Source organism: Mauremys mutica, chromosome 7 (assembly GCF_020497125.1).
Source record: "Mauremys mutica isolate MM-2020 ecotype Southern chromosome 7, ASM2049712v1, whole genome shotgun sequence".
Taxonomy (NCBI): domain Eukaryota; kingdom Metazoa; phylum Chordata; order Testudines; family Geoemydidae; genus Mauremys; species Mauremys mutica.
This window is the reverse complement of record NC_059078.1, coordinates 64,766,361-64,788,735: the sequence shown is the minus strand read 5'-3', so window position 1 is coordinate 64,788,735 and position 22,375 is coordinate 64,766,361. Positions and strand designations below refer to the sequence as shown.

Below are 22,375 nucleotides of genomic sequence, written 5' to 3'. Positions count from 1 at the left end.
CAAACACATGGATACAAAGCACGCTTTAATACAAACCTCTGGTGAACAGAGTGTTGGGGGAAGAACCAGAGTCAAGGCCCCACTCATTGCCTGCCCCTGCTCTACCACCTCTGTATGTGTGTGTGGAGGAGGTGGGAATAGCAGATCCATGGTGATTGCTGTGCCCCCCATACCATAACCAGTGATCTGGGTAGCTCGTAAAGGGGAGTAAGAGGTGCCTTTCCCCCTGTGCCCCTCCTTCCCCCCACCACACCCACACAGACACATTGAACAAGTTACAATCTTGCCCTAGTTCATTACAACAACTCAGTTGGAATTGTGTCCAATAAAATGGTGTTTGAAAAACCAAATTTTGTACCTTACAAGGTATAAGCCAAACCAAAGACATGTACAAATTCTCAGCCAATGGAAACGGTTATGGGAAAACATCAACAGCTATTATCGGCCCAATTTTATTTCCTAAAGAGAACTGCAGGGCTTCTATCTACCCAGGAGCTAAAATGCAGGTTGGCTCTGAAAAGTGCCTCTGGTATCACTGAGTACTATCTTTATGGTCTCCCAATGATTTCCATGCTGTCTGTACTCAGTTTTACGAGTTTTTCTAACTGCCAGCCCTGCAGACTCAACATGGGATATGAAAGTCAAGTTGGTTTCTTGCCTCATGGCACATTGTCATCAGACAAAGCTTCTGCAGGCCAAATTAGGCCCTCAATGAAACCAGCATAATATTATTGTCTACCATTTATGCCCTCAGTGACACCTGTGACGTCATCCTCCCAACTGCCATCAAATGGTTTTGCATGGGTGTAACTGACTGGAACCTAGAAAACCATACTATGGATCACAAGCAGGAATAAAATCTAGTTCACTCCCTCACAGCTTTATTAATACAACTCTGAAAATACTGAGGGAGTAGGAGCTGTTTTCACTTAGTTAATTTTGAGAGCAGAACTGAACTTCAGCATCATTAAAGGAAAACTGAATTCATTTTACTGTGGTCAGCTATACAGAAGTTCCAAACCCACAGTGTCAGGAGCAATTGTCACTATAATCAATGTATTTTAAAAAGGTTTTGTTCCAAAATTACCACTGACATCTCTGAATGAGGGGCTAGTGCTAGTGCAATGACATCAGCAATAGCTGAGATTTTAAAACAGTTTTGCTCTGCTTTAGTAATGGTTTAACAACACTTAAAACCAGCTTATATTGAAAGCCAAACATTTCATTACAAATTGTAAACTTGACAATTAATTTTAATGACTGTTCATTACTAAAGTAGGCTGGAAACTGGCTTAAAGTCTCCGACAGGGAGCTCCTGGGCTGCCATTCTTTTAAGAACACTTTTTTTTTTTTTTTTAAGATGGGTTCCCCCACCAGTATGTCACATTTATTGCTCCTTGCACCGTGCAAACTTTAATAAAATGCCCAAAGCAAAGTGAATTTTGTCCTTTAAATAAAAAAAGGTAGACAGAAAAAGCAGTTATCAAATGTGTCAACGGGAAGACTAACAAACCCTAAGCCAGAGCAACATGATCCTTAAAAAAAAGTCTGCATCCTGATCCTCCCAGACATTTCCTCATCTCCAAATTAATCGAAAATACAAAACTATTCTTATATGATTTCACTAGCCATTCAGGCCAGCAATGGCAAAAACAATTAGGGAGGATGTAGTTTTAAGGAAGTAGTACTCTAGCATCAAACCATATACAATCTTTTAGCTAATACTGCTGCATTTTTCTGTAAGTCTTTTAGTGCTACTGGCATGGGATAATGTTATGGCAACACAAATCTGGTAAATTGTGATCAGGTGGTTAGCAAAGCTGGTGCCAAGAAATCAGCCAGCCAACTTAGATTCTGTAAAAGACATTGGCATCAGATGTTTCTGCAACATAGTCGCTGAACAACTGTACTTAGGCATGCTGTGGTTCTCCTCCTTTTTTATTTCTGTGGCAGATGGTGGATATTACAGCCAAGAATTGGGTTAAGCCAGAAGCTCTGCCCATCTATCAAACTGATGGTCGGCTATTCTAAATAGAAACATTTTGATTAAAGGTATCATCTATGGGTTAAAGTATAGGTTTAAAGTTAACTTTTAAGCCTAAAAGTAAGATGTAGGTATAAGGCAGTAATACAAGAAGCCTACAGGCACAAACCTGTAAGATACTAGCTTAAGCATTTAGTAGAAGGAAATTAGGCCTATAAACTTTAGCCTAAGAAAACTGACCAACAGTGACCCTAAGTCATAAGATATAATTTTGCAATAAACAGTTCTACTGAAAGTCTGTATCGAATGCTGACAGGTAACTGGAAAAAGTCAGTTGATACCAGTTTCGATATTTTAGGATAGGAAAATTAGCAAATGCTTAACTGCAGGATTGCTATAGTAACCAATGGATGTATAAATTTAAGGTAATTAATATACTAATGTATAGAATAAGGATACCCCAACAATATGATGGTGAGGAAGTTAGTTATGGGCAAAGGAGCTCAAATGCTCGCATGAATATTCATTGCAGCCGTCAGATACTACAATAGGGCTAACCATGGCTTAGACCAGCAAGACCTCCATCACCAGAGTCTTTTGGCAAGCCACAGATGGGTTAGGACCTCATGAACCAGGTTAGGACCTCATGGGCCACCACCTGTCTCCTGGCCCTAGGTCTCCACAAGAATTGTGAGAGTATGCGTCTGACATGATGCTGAATGTAAAGTTACTATTGGATTGCTGTTACATTCTTGTTTGGCTCGGAACTTGTGTGTGTTTTCTAATTGTGTTAATAAAACTATTTCAAATTCAAAAGCTTTTTCCTAAGTGTGTGTGTTGCAGTTGCATTGGGGTTTCCAATTTAACCCTAACTCTAATAACTCTGGGTCTAATCTTGGAACTGAAACCTGTCAAACTTCAGAGTGTTAATCTGAGGGAATCAATTGGGAATTCTTAAACAATCGATGCACAATCATTAGCTCAGGCAACACAGGTGGAATTTTAGCAGTGCAGCTTGGCACATTGTTACAATGCGTAAGACAAACTAGTGCTAGGCTAATTACAAGTGAAAAAAAAGTTACTCATCCCTCTCAACAAAATCATTTGTTTAAAATGTGGATCTAACAAGTGACAACCTTGAATTCTCACTGTAGCTGAAAAGCACATTAGAAGTGCCTTTCTGATTCTACCACTAGAGGAAAGTTTTAATAAAAAACTAATTAAACTACAAAAATCCCAAGTGGTTAACTGATTTTAGGGGCTAAATTTCTAGCAATTCTAATTATCCTCTCGTGGCTTTACTTAGTGTTTCACAACCATGACAGATGACAATGAAAAACTGCAGTTAAATTCATCCACCCTGACACCATGCTAAGCACTAGCTTCTCCCTCTCCAAGTAAAATCAATACCACGTTTGAGTAAACATGTTTACAGCTTTATTAGGCTGTCTTGCTTGTTCTGTAACAGCTACTTGAAGCCCTGGTAACAAATCGACTCAACTCAGTTAAACCTAGAGAGCTGGTAAGAGGCCCATCAATAAGGTTGTTATAAAAATAAACTGCAGGAGATCAGAAAGCTGGAACAAACAGCCTGGTAAATGTCAATATTTTTACTTCCACAGAATGACAAAACCATGAGATCATGAATAAAAGGTTTGGGAAGTCTATTTTCACTGTGTTTATAGAATGTTTCACGTGCTAAATGGTGAATACTTTTCACTGACTATATAAAAAACCTTGTTACAAAGCTTCTTATTTTCTAATGACCAGCATGAAAGCTGAAACAAGTATGCATTCAAGAGTAGCAGTGCTGTTATTGCTATCTCCATTCCTCTTGTTTCCTTCAAATTTAGTGCACTCAATTTCTTTAAGGATCACCCAGTTGTGTGTGTATTTTCCTCAGCCTGAGGCCTGGTCTACACTGGGTGTGTGGGGGGGGGGGAGGGGGGGAATCTAAGATACGCAAATTCAGCTACGAGAATAGCATAGCTGAAGTCGACGGATCTTAGATCAATTTACCTCCCGTCCTCACAGCGCGGGATGAACGGCCGCAGCCCCCCGTCGACTCTGCTTCCGCCTCTCACGCTGGTGGAGTTCTAGAGTCGACAGTGAGCGCATTTGGGGATCGATTTATTGTGTCTAGACGATACGTGATAAATCGATCCCTGATAGATCGATCACTACTCACCAATCCAGCAGGTAGTGTGGACGTACCCTGAGTTTATACAATCATTTATGGACGGACACTCACACAAACAATGCAACTTTGCATTGACTAGATGAATGTGGGTAAGCGATGGGGGTGGTTTCACACTGCTATAGTAGTCATTTCCTGCTGAAATGAAGGTGCTGAGTGCAGCTATGCTCTCGAGCAAAAAGAACTAAAAAAAACTATAAAAGAATACCTGCGAAACAAGTCTACAAGAGCAAAGGACAGAATAAACTCCACATCATCTCTGTTATCTCAGCAATGAATCAGTTAACGTTTGCAAAAATTTTTTTATTGCAAAGCATGTTTGTACTATTAATATCGTCAGTAAGTTTATTGCGCAGTTCACTAATGCTAGTGGCATGAGGCATAATCATACTTCTCAGCACCAGCCAGGATGCTTGTGCCCTACAGGGATTTTAGTGTTGCCACATCATCTCCCACCTTGATGCTTGTGCTGTGGGCTGGCAAGTGTAAACTGCAGCTGGAACTCTACAGGAGCTCTGCTGCTGAAGGTTGTTCAAAGGAAGCACATATGGCCTCAGTCAAAGCCCAGTGAAGTCAATGGGAGTCCTTTCATTAACTTCAAGGTGCTTTGCATGAGCCCCTTAATCAGTTCATACCTTGGCTGCCCTGTACACGCCTAGTGATTACCACCCACCTTTGTGATTAGCAATAGCCCCATCTGAAACCCAGGGTAGAGGAGAGGATGCAGCATTTCTACTGACACAGCCTCCTCTCCTGGTAAAGTTTCCATAATCAGAGGACTCTGCTAGGGTCTATGCTTTTTTATGCCAGTGTAGAGACCCAATAGTGAATCTGGCCACTTAAGGTATATCTACACTGTGTTTTAAAACCATGGTAGCAAATCTCAGAGCCTCCATCTTGAGACCTGGGCTCACGCTACAGTACTAAACACAGCTATGTAGATGTACAAGTTTGGGCTGGAGCTTGGACTCTGAAACCATCCCCCTGCCTGGGGTTTGCAGCCCTACAATTTGCAATGTACAAAAACCAGATGAACCTAAAATCTCCTCTAAGAAATGTGTGATGGAAGGATGTTGATAAGTCCTAAATGGTGATTGTCCCATCACACTTTTCTTTCATTTTCTACCTACTGAACTTTGAAGAAGTTCACATTTGGATCTGGCCCTGCTAAACCAGGATAAGGGAAAACAATTTGAGGGAAATGTATTTCACAGTCCCCAGGCTCCCAAAAGGTAATCTGAGCATTGCATCAGTTAAATTAAAACTTGGATACTTTCGTCTGAAATACCTTTTCCGGCTATCTGAAAAAAAATGATCTCCAAGCTGATATTTCTCTGACTTTTTCCAAGTGAATTTCTGGGAACTTGGATAAAATTCTCTTTCACCATTTTTGAGATATCAGAATGAAGACAAGTGGATTTTTAACAGTTCAGAAAATTTTCAGATGCTATTTATCTGCTTCAATAACCCAAATGTGGCACCTGGGTCCAGATACCATGGCAATGGGCATGCTATAAAAATAATGACTAGAAGAGAATTTGGTTCATTTCGTGTAAAAAAGATAAAGTTATAAACATTACAAAATAGAAGCAAAATGCAACTTTCTGTTCAGTTTTTAAACACTGTTTGGGGCGGGGGGGGGGGGGGGAATGATGCTCCTGTCATCTGCTTAAGGAAATGAAATGCAAAGAGGTTGTATGAATGTAACATTATGGTTGAGATTTCACATGCACAAAAGCCAGGAAATTCAAAGTTATAGTTCCCACAGCAACCATAAGTCAACCACACTGCAGTTTGCAAATACATTGCCAGGCATTAAAGGATGCAGAGTGTAACAAAATAAAACCTTTGTGCAAGGGGGATGACTTTTGTGGGCTGAAATTCTCTACCACAGCACTATATTAATAGAGCTTCTATGCAATGAATTCAAAAGGGTCATATTTAATGTCTTTCTTTTTTTAATAACTACTACTATGCTAAATTGACATGGCTAAGAAAAAGCCTTCTGTCAATTACTAAGAAGTGTCAATGACAGTAGTGTTATTAAATACAGTAGGAAAGCAAGATAAGGCAACTTCTCAACTGGACACAGTATTTTTTACTCTTTGTGGCCCTGATCCTGCAAACACTTTTGCATATGCTTAACTTTGCTATTGTGAGTAGCTCTACTGATTTCAATGACACTACCCACAGTAGTAAAGCTAAACACGTGCATACAAATATTTGCAGAATCGGTGCCCATGTGCTTAAATATTGTGTAGTGACATGCGCATCTCTGGGTGAAATCCTAGTTCCAATGAAGCGAATGGGAGTTTTTCTATCAACTTCATTTGTGCCAGGATTTCATCCTAGCTATATTTCCACCCGTGAAGTGGGTGCATTTCAATGCTGGGGGAGGTGATATACACTATATAAAATTATAGTAGTCAGAATACCTCATAGATCATCCAGTCAATCCTCTTAGTGCTAGGGCAGGATACAGGCCCCATTAGAGGGCTCATCAGATATGAGATAGCTAATATATTTCAAGTATTTTATACTTCAATATGTTTTATATTTTATGCTAATATAATATCAGCTTAATCTTACGCATCATCTCTCAGGGGACTATATCCTGCCATGTCTCCCAGAGGAATCTGCTCGATGATCTAGTTTGACTAGCGCCTGTATTTCTACTCAGAATACATTAAAACAGTGCAAAAATATTACCAATATTCTGAGTGAGAGATTATAACTCATTAAAATCACTTCTCTAACCTTCCATACAACATTTTCTTCATCATTACATGATTTTCTAATGGATGCCACATTAACATAAAATAGAATGTTACACTGGCAGTAGGTGTGACAAAATATTTTTAAACAGTGATGATTTGCTTTCAGACTTTAAGTTACATTGTGTCCCAGAACTAACAGAGCAAAAACTGGAACCTTATAATTTGTTATGAAAATCTACTTCTAATGCAAAATATTTTTAAACATACGTAACACATATTCAGTTTTAGTTTCCTATCAAGTCTGGCCAGAAAGTCATTAAGAAAAATGTCTGTCCTTTAAGGCCCAATTCTGCAAGGTAATGAGCGTTCTACAATGCTATTGATATAAATGAGAACTGACAGTGCTCAGCACCTTGACAGATCAGGCCCTAATTCTGCCAAACCAAGTACCGTGGGGCATTTTATTCCATACACACATCCCTTTTAATGCATTAAAAAATTAAATGCTACTTTCAAAATGAAAACAGATGAATTAGCATTTAGTTTATCTTGCACTTATTTCTTTACGTTGTTTTCTAAAACATATGTGTTTTGTGTAATTGGAAATTAAAAATTGTAATTTACTGTATTTTAATAAGATGAAATACAGACAAGACAGTAAAACCAAAGAGTTGAATATCTGGATCCCAGTGGAAAGGTGGTAAGTAAGAAAAACAGATAGGATTGTACTGAAATTGCATTTGGAGACTAGTTCGTGGCCGTGTACATATACCAATAATGTATTACGTCCAAAGAAAGCTTTCATGATTGCAAATGTCTGATTAGTTTTCATTATAATTAATATTTAGGAATTTGTACAGTCTGAAACAGTGAAGTAAATAGAAAAAGGAAATATTCAGTGTTTTTTCTGAGTGACGTGTTTATTTTTATATTATGATTTTTTAAAAGGTGGTGGCAGTTCAAACAGTATGGCAAATTTCTAAATTGTGCCAATTCCAATGTGGAAAGTGCATACTGGTGGCCGACTACAACATTTATCAGAATAATAGTGCACCTCCAGCAGTGACAGAGAAAAATCCACTATGAAGGCATAATCAGACAATATTTTACTTTATGGAAGGTCAGTTATAGAGACAGAGGAGACATTTAATAGCCTCGTTTTAGATGTGGCATTTATCTTTGTGAGTTAAGGATGACATCAGAACACACTAGCAGTATAGTAATGAACATGTTGAGAGTTGTGACAAGTCATCCCCTAGGAAGTAGACTGATGCCCTATCTACAGCTGAGCTATTATACTGGTGTGTGCTGTTTATACAACAGCAGCGTTAAAGATGTGGAAAATGGGTTGTCAGTCAAAATGCTTATAATATTAAAAGGGTATATTTATTTCAACACTTTATACATCATCTACTATGACTTCAACAACAGGATTGCTCAGAGGCAATTAGCCGCCCATGTTGTATAAATGAAGACAACATGAGCACTGATTTCTGTTAGAACATTTATCTTCACTTGGAAAGAAAGACAGAATAATGCACAAGTAGTGTCCCCTCACCTCTTTCCTCATGAAGATACGTTTTATAACAGAAATAAGCCATTGCATGTTACACATCAATATATATTTAATTGCTATCTCAACAATCATACTGCCAGCTGGCAAATAAAGTTGTATTTTAGGGCTATGGTATCATCAGGGGCTGTATTTCATGGTTGTGACATTATATCCATGAAATGTATCTTTTTAAAATGTGATTGAAAAGACTGTGACCACTTTGCATGGTATTTTAACCAATTAAAATAGCTATACACAGATGAACTAAATGCCACTGTACAGTGATTAAGTAGTCTCTGATGTCACAGTTTTTCCACTCAACAATGAATTGATCCTAGTTTCTGAAACTTTGATTTCAAGACATCTAGAATTTTTTTTCTTGTATGTCTGTCTACGTTGCTGTGAGGTTCTTACCGAAACAAACACATAAGAAGCAAAAGGATATGTTGTGCTCGCTACAGTTTTAGTAAAAACATGTTTTTTGTTTAGAACGTTGTAATATCAGACAAATATAGTAAGTACAGGAACTTTTGAATAAGGCCACAAACTCATTCATCTCAGAGTTTTAATATCACAAACCACTGAAACTGTTTGTTGACCATGCCAAAAGAACTTTCTGATGTGTAATCTCACAGCTATCCTGCGCAGCACTCTCTAGTTATGTCTACAGTATATATGTATATGCGCACACACAAAATGCCATCACTTTAAAAGCAGGAAGGATGTGTGGGTCTCTTCAAGATGATGCACATTCATGCACCATGTCAAAATTACTTTGAGAGGAGGGAATTTCCATGGCTGCTTGTGAAAGCTTCACTTTTGGTTCAGTCAGTTTCTAAACCATCCTAAGAGCTCACAGAAAATGGTGGGGGCTGGGATTTTCAAAAGAGCTTAAAGGAGTTAGGTGTCCAACTTCCATTGACTTTCAGTAAGATTTGCACACCTAACATCCTTAAACTCCTTTGAAAACCCTGCTGAAAACCAAACCAAAATGTTTCAAGCTTCTTGGATTCTCTGTGCAGGAGGGATTGCCCAGAGTCATGGACAATAAAGGGGAAGGAATGCAGATTGGGATAAGTGAAGAGCTCATCAGAGATTTTCTGACTAATTTGAATGAATTCTAAATGATGACTGAACAGCATGATGCTATTCACCCCAGAGTGCTGAAGGCATTAGTTGAAGAAACCTCAGAACCACTGGTGATATTTTCAAATTCATAGATGACAGGAGAGGTTCCAGAAGACTGGAGTAGGGCTAATGTAGTGCCCATCTTTAAAAAGGGGGAAAAGGAGGAGTCGTGGAACTGTAGACCAATCAGCCTGACCTCAATATCTGGGAAGCTAACGAGCAATGTTTAAAACATTTCGGTTGCAAATACCTGGAGGATGAAGGGGTAATCACTAGCAGCCAGCATGAATTTGCCAAGAACAAATCATGCCAAACCAGCTTGACTGCCTTCTTTGACAAAGAAACTGGTTTGGTGGATAGGGGGAATGCGGTGGACATAATATACCTGGACGTTAGCATGGCTTTTGACATAGTCCTGCATGACATTCTCATAAGTAAGCTGGAGAAATGTGGGTTCAGTAGAACTATCATTAAGTAGATACATAATGGGTTAAACAACCACAAAGACTATTCATGGAATGATGTCATATTGGAAGGTCGTCTCAAGTGGAGTCCCAAAGGGATCTGTTCTGGGTCCAGTGTTATTTAACATCTTTATTAATGACCTGGCAGTAGAGACCATACTGATCAAATCTGCAGAAGATACAAAGCTGGGGGTGGGTTGCAAGCACTTTGAAGGATGAAGCTAAAATTCAAAGGGATCTTGATAAATAGGAGAACTGGGCTATAGACAATAAAATTCAACATATACAAATGTAAGGTGCTACACTTAGGGAAGAAAAAACACATGCAGAAATACAGAATGGGGGATAACTTGTTTGGCAGCAGCACTGCTGAGAAGGATCTGGGAGCTGTGTTGGATCATAATCTCAACATGAGGCAACAATGCAATGCTCTTGGAAAAAAAAGCAAATGCAATTTTGGGTTGCATTAACTGAGGCACAGAATGCAAATCACAGGAGGTGATTGGCGCTGGTTAGGTCTCAGCTGGAGTACTGTGTCCAATTTTGGTCACTGCTGTACAGAAAGGATGTAGAGAAAGTGGACAGGATCCAGAGGCGAGTGACAAAAAAGATCAAAGGGATGGAATCCAAGCCATATGAGCAAAGGCTGAAGGAACTGGGTATGTTTAGTTTGAAAAAGTGGAGATGAAGGGGAGACATGATAGCAGTCTTCAAATACTAGAAAGGCTGACATAAGAAAGATGGAGAAAAAACGTTCTCTTTTGCCACAGAGGACAGGTTAAGAGACAACGGGTTCAAACTACAGCACAGCAGATTTAGATTAAATCTTAGGAAAAACTTCCCAACTGTAAGAACAGTAGGACAATGGAACAAATTGCCTAGGAAAGTCATAAAATCTCCTTCACCGGAGCTTTTCAAAAGGAGGCTGGATAACCATCCATCTTGGATGGTTTAGACACAACAAATCCTGCATCTTAGTACGGGGTTAGACTAGATGACCCTTGTGGTCCCTTCTATGACTATGACTCTATGGCAGCAGCTTTAAAAATGTTTGAAAGCAGAATGAAATCCCTTACCCCAATAGTGAAACTATTGATTTCAGAGAAGTTATTCCTGATTTACACTGGTTTCACACAATCAAGCCCTTAGGTTTTATGTTAAACAACTTCTTGGAGCAACATTTATACATGAAGTAATGATGTGCTAAAGCTATCCCCTCAAAGGGATTATGGGGTCTGCATAAGCCTGTTTGTACATTTCCTATGTTGTGTTTTATATATTTGATATATTTTATATATTCAGAGAAATTTAAAAAAAGTCAATAAATGTACAAATTAGTGCTGTCAATTAATCACAGTTAACTCATGCGATTAACTCAAAAAATTAATCATGGTTAAAAAAATTAATCGCGATTAATCAGTTTTAATCGCACTGTTAAACAACAGAATACCAACTGAAATTTATTTAATATTTTTGATGTTTTTCTACATTTTCATATATATTATATTCTGTGTTGTAACTGAAATCAAAGTGTATATTATTTTTTATTATAAATATTTGCACAGTAAAAATGATAAAAGAAACAGTATTTTTCAATTCACCTCATACAAGTACTGTAGTGGAATCTCTGTTGTGAAAGTGCAACTTACAAATGTAGATTTTTTTGTTGTTACATAACTGCACTCAAAAACAAAACAATGTACAACTTCAGAGCCTACAAGTCCACTCGGTTCTACTTGTTCAGCCAATTGCTAAGACAAACAAGTTTGTTTACATTTACAGGAGATAATGCTGCCCACTTCTTATTTACAATGTCACCAGAAAGTGAGAACAGGCATTTGCATGACACTTTTGTAGCTGGCATTGCAAGGTATTTACGTTCCAGATATGTTAAACATTCGTATGCCCTTTCATGCTTCAGTCACCATTCCAGAGGACATGCTTCCATGCTGAGGATGCTTGTTAAAAAAATAATGCGTTAATTAAATTTGTGACCAAACTCCTTGGGGGAGAATTGTCTGTCCTCTGCTCTGTTTTACCTGCATTCTGCCATATATTTCATGTTATAGCAGGCTTGGATGATGACCCAGCACATGTTCATTTTAGGAACACTTTCATTGCAGATTTCACAAAACGCAAAGAAGGTACCAATGTAAGATTCCTAAAGATAACTACAGCACTCGACCCAAGTATTAAGACTCTGAAGTGCCTTCCAAAATCTGAGAGGGACGAGGTGCTTTCAGAAGTCTTAAAAGAGCAACACTCCGATGTGGAAACTACAGAACCCAAACCACCAAAAAAGAAATCAACCTTCTGCTGATGGCATCTGATTCAGATAATGAAAATGAACATATGTCAGTCCGCATTGCTTTGGACTTTTATCAAGCAGAACTTGTCATCAGCATGGACACATGTCCCCTGGAATGGTGGCTGAAGCAAGAATATGAATTTTTAGTGTATGTGGCACATAAATATCTCACGATGCCGGCTACAACAGTGCCAGGGGAATGCCTGTTCTCACTTTCAAGTAACATTGTAAACAAGAAGTGGGCAGCATTATCTCCTGCAAATGTAAACAAACTTGTTTGTCTGAGTGATTGGCTGAACAAGAAGTAGGACTGAGTGGACTTGTAGGCCTAAAGCTTTACACTGTTTTATTTCTGAATGCAGGTTTTTTTGTACATAAGTCTACATTTGTAAGTTTGACTTTCATGATAAAGAGATTGCACTACAGTACTTCTAATGAGGGAATTGAAAAATAGTATTTCTTTTGGTTTTTTTTACAGTGCAAATATTTGTAATAAAATTAAATATAAAGTGAGCACTGTACACTTCGTATTCTGTGTTGTAATTGAAATCAATATATTTGAAAATGTAAAAAATATCCAAACATATTTAAATAAATTGTATTCTATTACTGTTTAAAATAGCGATTAATCACGATTAATTTTTTTAATTGCTTGACAGCCCTAGTACAAATATATAAAATATTACATTGTTCTGAAATCATATCTGGATGTTAATCTACAGAGAATCATTTGCATTAGCCACAAGAAAGAGGCCAATCTTTCCACAGTTGAGGGACACTTGGCAGCTTGCCAGCAGTTCAAAGGCCAGATGTAATTTGTAAAGGCATTCAGATCAAGGGGGAGGATCACAAACTGGGACCTGCATTCTCCACAGGGCTTACCTCTATATTAAAGATGAGGGCTTTGGCTTTATTTTGGCCCACGTGGTAACAAGAATATAACAAAAGACAGGAAAATATATCCAATATAGTCTATGTATCTCAAAATGATAAGCTAAAGCAAGATTCAATGAGGCACACAGAAGATACGTAGGAGGACAGACTATTCCTGTTGTGTCAAGTACTAACTTCGATATGAATTGTGTTCTGATGGCTGATACAGTAGCTGTCACTGAGCAAGACTGATGCTATGTTTCATTAAAAGGGGAGAGATAATTGTTTATTCTGCAAGCATATACACCGAAGAAGGATTTCTCTTTGTAGTTTTTAAACTATAGGTAACTTCTTCCTGGAATCTGTCTCTGTGTTAAAGCTATCAATTGGATTCTGAAAATGACAACGGGTGTGAGCTCATGACTACAGCTTTGATACTGACAGAAGTAAAATGCTCTGGCTAGTACTTGGCACCTCACAGCACTTAATAAGGAACTGCTTTTATCTCAGGAATGTTGGCCCTTGCAAGTGGTATAAGATTTTTTGATCACATGGCTATAACGTTACTGCATATATTCTGTCACTGCTGCATTAAGTTATTTAAAAATGATTTGCAGTTACAGTTCATACTCTAGCACTTTTCATGCAGCATACAATGAAATCACATTAGATTATCTACAACATTTGTTAGCGAACCTGTAGAACATATTGATTTTGTACCTTTTTCTGTTCATTTGTTATGATTTTTCTTCCCAGTTCCATTTAGTGGACAGACACTAGGGGAGAGATTTTGCAGGGAACAATGACAGTGATCGTCACAAAATATTCTCACTGTTTTCATTTGTTACTGTGGAAATGTCAAAGAGGATTCCAAATGGCAGTCAGACCTACTCTGACAAAACAGCAGGACAGCAAAAAGGAGTTTTCTCTTGATCTAGGAAATTAGGACAGCACATTGAGCTCAAAATGATATAACTGTTCCTATTTCCAATGTGTGCTGCCATTACATGGGCTTTGCAACACATGATTAGGGCTGTTCAAGATGGGACTGGCTAAATAATAAGGAAACCTCTCCAAGCGCTACAGAATCAGGCTGTAATTTCATTCCGGGGGCCCTGGTGACATAAACCATGTTAGCAAAGCTCAAGTGATTTGTCAGTGTCACCAGAACCCTGAGGTGGAATTACAGCTTTAATTTACGGGTGTTTCAGGGATTCATTTCATATTAGAAATGGAAATCTGGTGTCCTGCTGCAAACCACTAGAGGTGCTGAATTACTGCAAAGCTGCTTGTCGTTGCTTAAGCTAGTAAGAGGATGTGTTGCTGCTGAAAACCACTGGCGGCAGCAGAACTGACGGTAGTGTTCACAGAAGTGTTTCAAAATAACGATATATTTTAGTAACTTTTAAAATTCAATTTCTTATGGGTCAGTCTGGACAATAGGTAACGTGGTTTTCTGCCTGCAGATGGAAGCAGGGAATTCAAAGAAATGTTTGCTGTCAAACCCTATCAAGACAAGTTCCACTTAAAGAATCCAGTTCATTTTTTGTCTCTAGTTGCTTGGCTGAGCAGAGCTTTGAGCTACATACACTAGGAGGCTCGAGGCCTCATTTTTATAGGTGCTGAACACCCATAATGCCAGTTGAAGCCAATGTGAGCTACAGGTGCTCAGAAACATTTTAAAAATCTTTCATCTCAATGATTTTAAAATTTACTGAACTTTAGTAGTTAGATTCTTTCTAGAGGAAAAAAAATACATTTCTTATTTTTGGCTTCCCCTACCTTTCTTGTCCCTAAAGCTATTTGGGAGGGATAGCTCAGTGGTTTGAGCATTGGCCTGCTAAACCCAGGGTTGTGAGTTCAATCCTTAAGGGGGCCACGTAGGGATCTAGGGCAAAATCAGTACTTGGTCCTGCTAGTGAAGGCAGGGGGCTGGACTCAATGTCCCTTCAGGGTCCCTTCCAGTTCTAGGAGATAGGTATATCTCAATTTAAAAAAAAATCATCCAATAATTTAATATTTCTTGACCTGTTCAACATCCTCAGCAAAGGAATTGTACCCAAACTAGCCCAGGGCCATTAAACTCTAGGAAGGGGATTTCAGAAAATATAAGCCTAAGCCAAGAAGTAAAAATAGGGTTAGATGGTAAAGCTCACATGCTTTTTTGAGACAACCAGGTATCCTTCAAAAAATGGAAATCCAACACTAGGAGATTAATAGAAAGGAGCATCGCTCGTGACTGGTAAAATATAAGAAGGAAACTAGGAAATTACCAAAGAAATAAAAATAAATAAAAAATTATTTAAATAAATCAGAAGCTGAAAACCTGAGAGAATTGGTGTCTGCTGGATTACCGGAGAATAAAGGCAGCAGATAAGGAGGATAAGGGCATTCCAGAGAAGCTGTGTTACAACTTTTCCTCATTCTTCACCACAGAGAGTAGTAGGGAAAATCCTTTCCTGGGCCAGTCTTTTTCTGGTAGTAAAGATGAGGTATTATCCGCCATTGAGGCATCAAAAGAAAAGGTGCTGGAACAAACTGATTAAAGAATAAGAAATCGCTAGGCCCACGTGGTTATGCCCCAGAGTACTGAAGGAGCTTAAGCATGAAGTGGCTGATCTGCTAACACATGTACACAGTCTCTCTTAAAATCAGTTAATATAATGGGCAAATGTTATATGTATCTTTAACGGCAACACTAGGATTGACTCTGGGAACTACATAGCAATAATTCTTTCTTCTGTTCCACGGACACTCAGTGACCCTGAAAGGTCCCCACATAGAAATGTGTACTTTTACTCGGTGGAACTCATTGCCACAAGATATTGAGACTGAGTGCTTAGTAGGTTCAAAAGTGAACTAAAATTTTATATAGATAATGAGAACATCCACATTCACATTAGAGAGGATAAAAAAATTAAGAAGAGTCCTTCCCTCTTCAAGGCATGAGCCAACCACTCATTAATGGAGATTAGGAAGAAACTTCCCCTCTTGGCAAATACACTATAATTGTCCACAAAATTGTTTCTTTCACTTTCATCTGAAGCCTCTGATACTGGCCATCCTTGGAGACAGGAAACTGGACTATATTGACTACGGAACTGATCTGATCTGATCAACTGAATTGCTGAACTGGGAGAACTGTGTTGCTGTTTGCATCGATGGTGCTGCCGCTATGACAAGCAATAGGAGTGGTGTTGTAGCAAGAATATGAGCCATAAACCCATATGTAATTGTAACACACTGTATGTTGCATCGCCAGGCCCCTGCATCAAAGAAAATGGAACCCAAATTACATGATGTGCTAAATGCAGCTGTGACAGTTGTGAATTTTGTAAGGTCCTGGCCTTTGAATTCATGCCTTTTTGCAAAGCTTTGTTTAGAAATGGGCGCCGGACATGATAAATTATTGTTTCATACAGAAGTGTGTTGGGTACCTCGCGATAGAGTATTGGAAAGAGTTTCTGAGCTTTGCAAAGAGCTGCTGGGTTTTCTTTCTGTGCACAATCCCAAGATCTCCACAAACTTTTCTGACCTGATATGGATCGCGCAGCTTGCATACTTTGCAGACATATTTAACTTGTTGAATGCGCTGAACCTGTCCACACAAGGGGGCAGTACAATCATACTTGAGCTGAGTGACAGGAGTGCAGCATTTCAGAAGAAAGTAGAGATTTGGAAAACTAGGCTGAGCAGTGGAACATCAGATCTGTTTCTGCTTTTGACAGAATTTCTGGATACTCACAGAATGACAATTGACTGTGTGACAGACAGGATCGTTGCTCACCTTTCAACTTTGGCTGAGCACTTCACTGTTTACTTTAAAAATATCAACATGGAGGAATATGATTGGGTTTGGGATCCATTCTCCTCTTTTGCTATATCATCTTACCATTTGAGTGGAAAAGCAGAACAGGAGCTGCTCAAACTACCTGTGTCCAAACACTGAAAAATTAAGTTTCAGGAACAGATACCTTGCCAGTTTTGGCCAACTGTTGCTGCAGAGTACCCAGTTTTAGTTACAGAAGCAATAAAAGTGTTGCTACCTTTCCCAACAACATATATATGTGAAGCACCATTTCTGCCATGCCAGCTACAAAGACAAAGTTCAGGTCTCCACTGGAAGTGGAGAGTGATTTATGAGTTTGCCATCACACCAAGGACAGATAGATTCTGCAGTAAGAAGCAGGCCCACCCATCGCACTGATATCTACCTATATGTACTCTTCTACTCTTTTTCTTAAAGCATTACTAACCGTACATGTTTATACGAACTACACAGATACTTTTGTCAATCAGTTTCTCAGTTGGGGGGGGTCCACGATTAACATTGCATTTGAAAAGGGGTCCGTCAACAAAAAAAAGTTTGAGAATCTCTGTCTTAGTCTGTGCTTCCAATAAGTTAAGGTGTAATGGGACACTTGCTGCTATTACTCAGGACTGGTCTACTCTAGAAAGTTAGGTCGGTTTAACTACAGGGCTGTGAAAAATTTCACTCCCTCAACAATGTATTTAAGTGGACCTGAGCCCTGGCATAGACACTGCTAGGTTGATGGAAGAACATATTCCATCGCTGTAGTAAGTGTGTACACGACAGCGGCACAGCTGTAGCGCTGCAACCATGCCATTCTAGAGTTCCTAGTGTAGACGTAACCTATGTGGATATTAGAGCCTTCAAGATGCAATAGCATGTCATTGCACTACATAAATGCTACAATCAACTGGGGAATTTTTGGATTGGATTTTTTTTTGGCTTATATTGAGTCATTTTGAAACCAGGCACAGACATAACAGCCTCTTTTTTTGAGGGCTTATGCGTAAAATTAGTAAATTTGCAAATGAATATTAAGCAGTGCCAGATAATATTCTAGTCTAGTTTTTAAAAATTAACCCTTTATATTATTTTCGGATCTCCAAACAACTAGACTGGAAACAGATGTTCTAGAACAAAATGACATGATCAGAAGACATTACACTCAATTATTAAAATACTATTTAATATTCGCCACAACCTGTTTTAAAGAACAACAATGTGTTAAAATTTTAAGCCAGGACGGATCCGAGTACACTATATAATGTATTTGATGCAGCTTGTTTATGCAACATTCTGACAGATACAATTAATCTCGTGAAAACAACCATGGTATAACATAATAGCATATTATCTTTAAAGTCACAGAACACATTTTTTCCTGTGAGAATGAACACTTAACTAAACACACAATCTCAGGATGTAAATGAAAGCTTGAAAAGAACAAAATTGACTCTAAAGAACAATTTGAAATTCTAGACTGAAAAATGCAGATTCTATCAAGAATAGGGAAAAAAAAGTCTAACCTCCAAATAAGAGAGTAAAGAAAGCAATAAGTACCTCCAACAAATGCATCACCAGCTCCATTGGTATCAATGATTTCACTCTGGTCACTGTCTAAGACTGGGAAAGCAGTCACTTCATTTTCTAAAAGAGTAGGAGAAAAGAAAACATTAGTAATTTGGGAAACTGAATTTGAAATACCTCACTGGAAAATAAAACAACCAACATGTGAATGTCAGTGCTCAACAACTCAATTTGGACCAAAAGTATCACACATTTAAGTTTACAAGTCAGTTTATATACCACATGGACATGTGTGGATAGGTGGTCGAACTAAGTGACAGAAAAACACAAGAAGATGCAGAGACAGATAAAAAGAGAGATGGAGAAAAATCTATCCTGCCAAAAGCAGGACCTCCTGTCAGCTGCAGACAGCTGATGTAACCTCTAGACTAGCCAGTCAAGGCCTCAGGAAGTAGCAAGCTGAATAGGGAAGACCTACAAGTATCTGTGTAAGAAAAGTCAAAATAAATGTGAAATAATCAAAATAATAAAAATGTAAGATAAGGGGGAAAACGAATACATTTTGGGGTAGTAAAATATTTTGAAACTGCATCTCATTTGAAAATGTGTCTGAGGATGGACCCTAGGAATTCGCAGCCAAAGTAGATTTGGTTTCAAAATGTCCAGTGACCTCAGCGTTCTTCCTTAGCGGGTTTTTTTTAGTCTCTCTCCCCTGAAGCTCTCTATCCTCTACTGGCACCCATAAAAACGATTTCAACAGATGGATCTAGAGCATCTGCACCTCCAATTCACCAACACACTACAATTGAACATAATTGCACCACTTCTGTATGATAACTTTAGCAATCTTGGGTTAAAAAATTAATATATGCCACTAATTAATCAGCTAGGGCTTTCTAGGTGGTAATGTCATAATGACGTGATAAAAATATAATGACTACCTTCTCACAATACCTTGTTAAAGTGTAAATTACCCCTGTAATAGAGCCAATGGAAGTTCTGCCTCTGGTATTCAACGTGCATTAAAATGGTCTCAGCAAACGGATTTCCTTTGGCAGATAGTTAAAAACATTGCCTGTCAGCCAGCAAAACTGAAAACTATCAGAACTGTCTTCACCCTTTAATTTTTGATAAAAATATAAGTAAAATGACAAATAGTCCCTGCAATATGTAAACATTTCAGGTGTTTAGTCTTTTCACTACCCAACTACACGGCAGATCATAAAATGGTTCATACACAGAGTACTTGGCCGAAAAGCAGTCATGAACAAAGAATCCCAGGTTGGGAAGCAAACAAAGAATTCACAGTCTCAAACCAGGAGCCTCCGTGTGTGTTGCAGAGGTACCAGAAGGATCCTGGTTTCTGTGAAGTGCAGTGCATCAGCTCTACTGCTCTTCACCATCTGCTATTAAGTGAACCAGGCAGATATAATGATGCTACCTCCAGAGGGAACTGTTGGCTGGCCCACCAGAAAGGGAGGGGAGTGTTGGCAACAACCATCAGTGAGAGGCAAAGGAAAAAAGGAAAAAGGGTTACGAAAAAATATAAGATGAATATTCCAGTTAATGAACAGGTTTTAGTCAGTACTTGGTGCATCCTCTCATTTATAAAGCTATTTAGAAACGCGACTTAAATGCTGTTGCATCACGGTATTCAAGAACTAAGTGTTTCACCCCTTATAGTACTTTAACTGGATTCATTTAAACTGAAAATCAAGGAATATGGGTCTTGTATTGAACTCTGCCAGGAGAGCAGAGTGCATTCAACCATCTGATAAGGAAGTATAACATGTTTTGCTGTAGCTTATGCAAAAACAATCCATAAAGCAACAAACCTGTTCAAGACACTTTACAATGAAGAGGTTTGTTTTGTTGTTGTGGCCGTCTGCAGATTTCCTTTCCCCATAATAGATATACACACATAGATGTACCATATAAAGTATATGTGCATACACACCTGATTGTGTATGTGTACGAATGTATGTGTATGTGCACAGAAAAGACATAATGCACAAATGTTGTACTTTGAATAAGCTAAACAAGCAGGAATCAAGATTAATCAGGATTCTGTATTCAAGCAAACTCACGTGAATGAAAAAGCTCCCACCAACATCTTCTCGTTCTCCTCACTTTTCTCCTCCTGAGTCCTTCCCTAAGCTCCCTGTAGTACTCTTAAGTACTGCACTTATAAACTTCTGTGCTATTCATTCTGTATTAGATATAATAGTAGGAAACTCTGAGTTATTTTAAAAAATAAATGCACCAATGACTTCAGCTGATATGATGTAAGCCTGCTTTACTCTCACAATTTTCCAATTTTAAATGGGTCATCCAGTCTGTTCTTCCTGCTTCTATAACTTTATATGTTTTCAAGTGGAGTGAGTCAGGATGCTGAGGGTTCAGAAACAGTTTGTCTGGTTTTGCAGCATGTACTATTTTGAAAAGAAGTAGATATTCTTACATACTGCACATGTTCAATACAGACGCTCCCCGGGTTACACAAACCCGACTTACGGAAATCCGCATTTATGGAAAACGTTCCGTATGTTCCATGAGCTACTTTTTTTTTCCCCTGCATAAATGTCGGAGATACGTTCCCGACTTATGCAAAATTTGACTTCCGGAATGCTGGCATAAGTTGGGGAGCGTCTGTACAGCACATTATAAAACTTTCTCTATGCAAATGCCTATTACCACAAATAAATAGAATTTAATCACTCCTTTGGACCTACAGTATCAGCCTAGTTCCCTTTTGTTACAACCTGCAGGTAACAATAACACACATTTAAAATACACTGAAGTAATATTAAGGATCTATCTTTAACCCACACAAAATGAAGTCAATAGGCTTAATTCACTTTGCTATGTCCATGCAGCAGGATATGTGATATCTAACATCACCCACCACTATGAGGGCCCTGTAATAACCAGGAACAATGGGGTGAATTAAGGATGAACCAGAAGCCTCCACTCTGAATTTCCTTGCTATTGTGAGTTTAATGTTACTTTAATTTCATTTTCACATGGGATATATTATATTATAAATCTCCCAAATCCATCACAGTGAACACAGAGACACCTTGGCTAAGTGCACTGGTCATCAAATGACCTTGCTTTTCAAAGTCAGTTCTGATTTCATTTATCATTCTGACAGCTTATGAAATAAAGAATAATTACATAAGTATTTTGAAATCCAAGTGCTGCTCCTCTGGGCATAAAATCCAGTGTGCTATTTTTAAGTTACAAACCTCTTCTATGGTAAACACATTCAAATACAGGGCACCCTCTCTATGTTGCTTCAGGAAGCTAAGGATTGCGTGTGAGAGTTACATCAGATGTAAAAAATTCAGCAAAATTTGGTAATGAATATCACTGAAAGCTAGAGTCTTAGGGCTTGATCTCACACTAATAACATTCCATTGACTTCAACACTTGATTTACACTGATGTAAGTATGATCAGAATCAGGCCCTAATGTAGTGGCCTCCTATGCTGAAGACACCTTTATAACACACAGCCTTAGTCAAAGTCAGTTCAGTGGTAAGTCCTAGCTGTTACTAATTGTTGCATTATGCATATAGGACCTATCGTTTTTTTTCCTTAGAAAATACGTACACTAATGTATCTACCCAAACAATATTTTTGCAAGTAAAACAGAGCCTGGAGGTAATGCTGCAGAACAATATTGATAGAAAAACATCCTTCCTCCCACCCTAGTACACACAGAAATTAAGGTTGCCAAATAAATATAGGCAGTTTCATGATGCTAGCTGAAACACTGATGGTGGCTTCAAGTACTACGGGTCTGCCTC

At 38.5% G+C, this 22,375-nt stretch overlaps 1 protein-coding gene across 7 annotated transcripts in view; it reads right to left on the bottom strand.

Annotated features, from left to right (window-relative positions):
• The window catches only part of ADK (adenosine kinase), a 566,325-nt gene that overhangs the window by 5,255 nt on the left and 538,695 nt on the right, over window positions 1-22,375 (bottom strand). For 6 of the 7 annotated variants that reach the window (XM_045025027.1, XM_045025030.1, XM_045025029.1 and 3 more), the window contains one exon: window positions 18,598-18,684. In XM_045025027.1, coding sequence (XP_044880962.1) covers window positions 18,598-18,684 — 87 coding nt within the window. Of the gene's footprint in view, window positions 1-18,597; window positions 18,685-20,651; window positions 20,774-22,375 lie in introns of those variants that run through there. The other variant, XM_045025033.1, reaches the window with a different exon arrangement.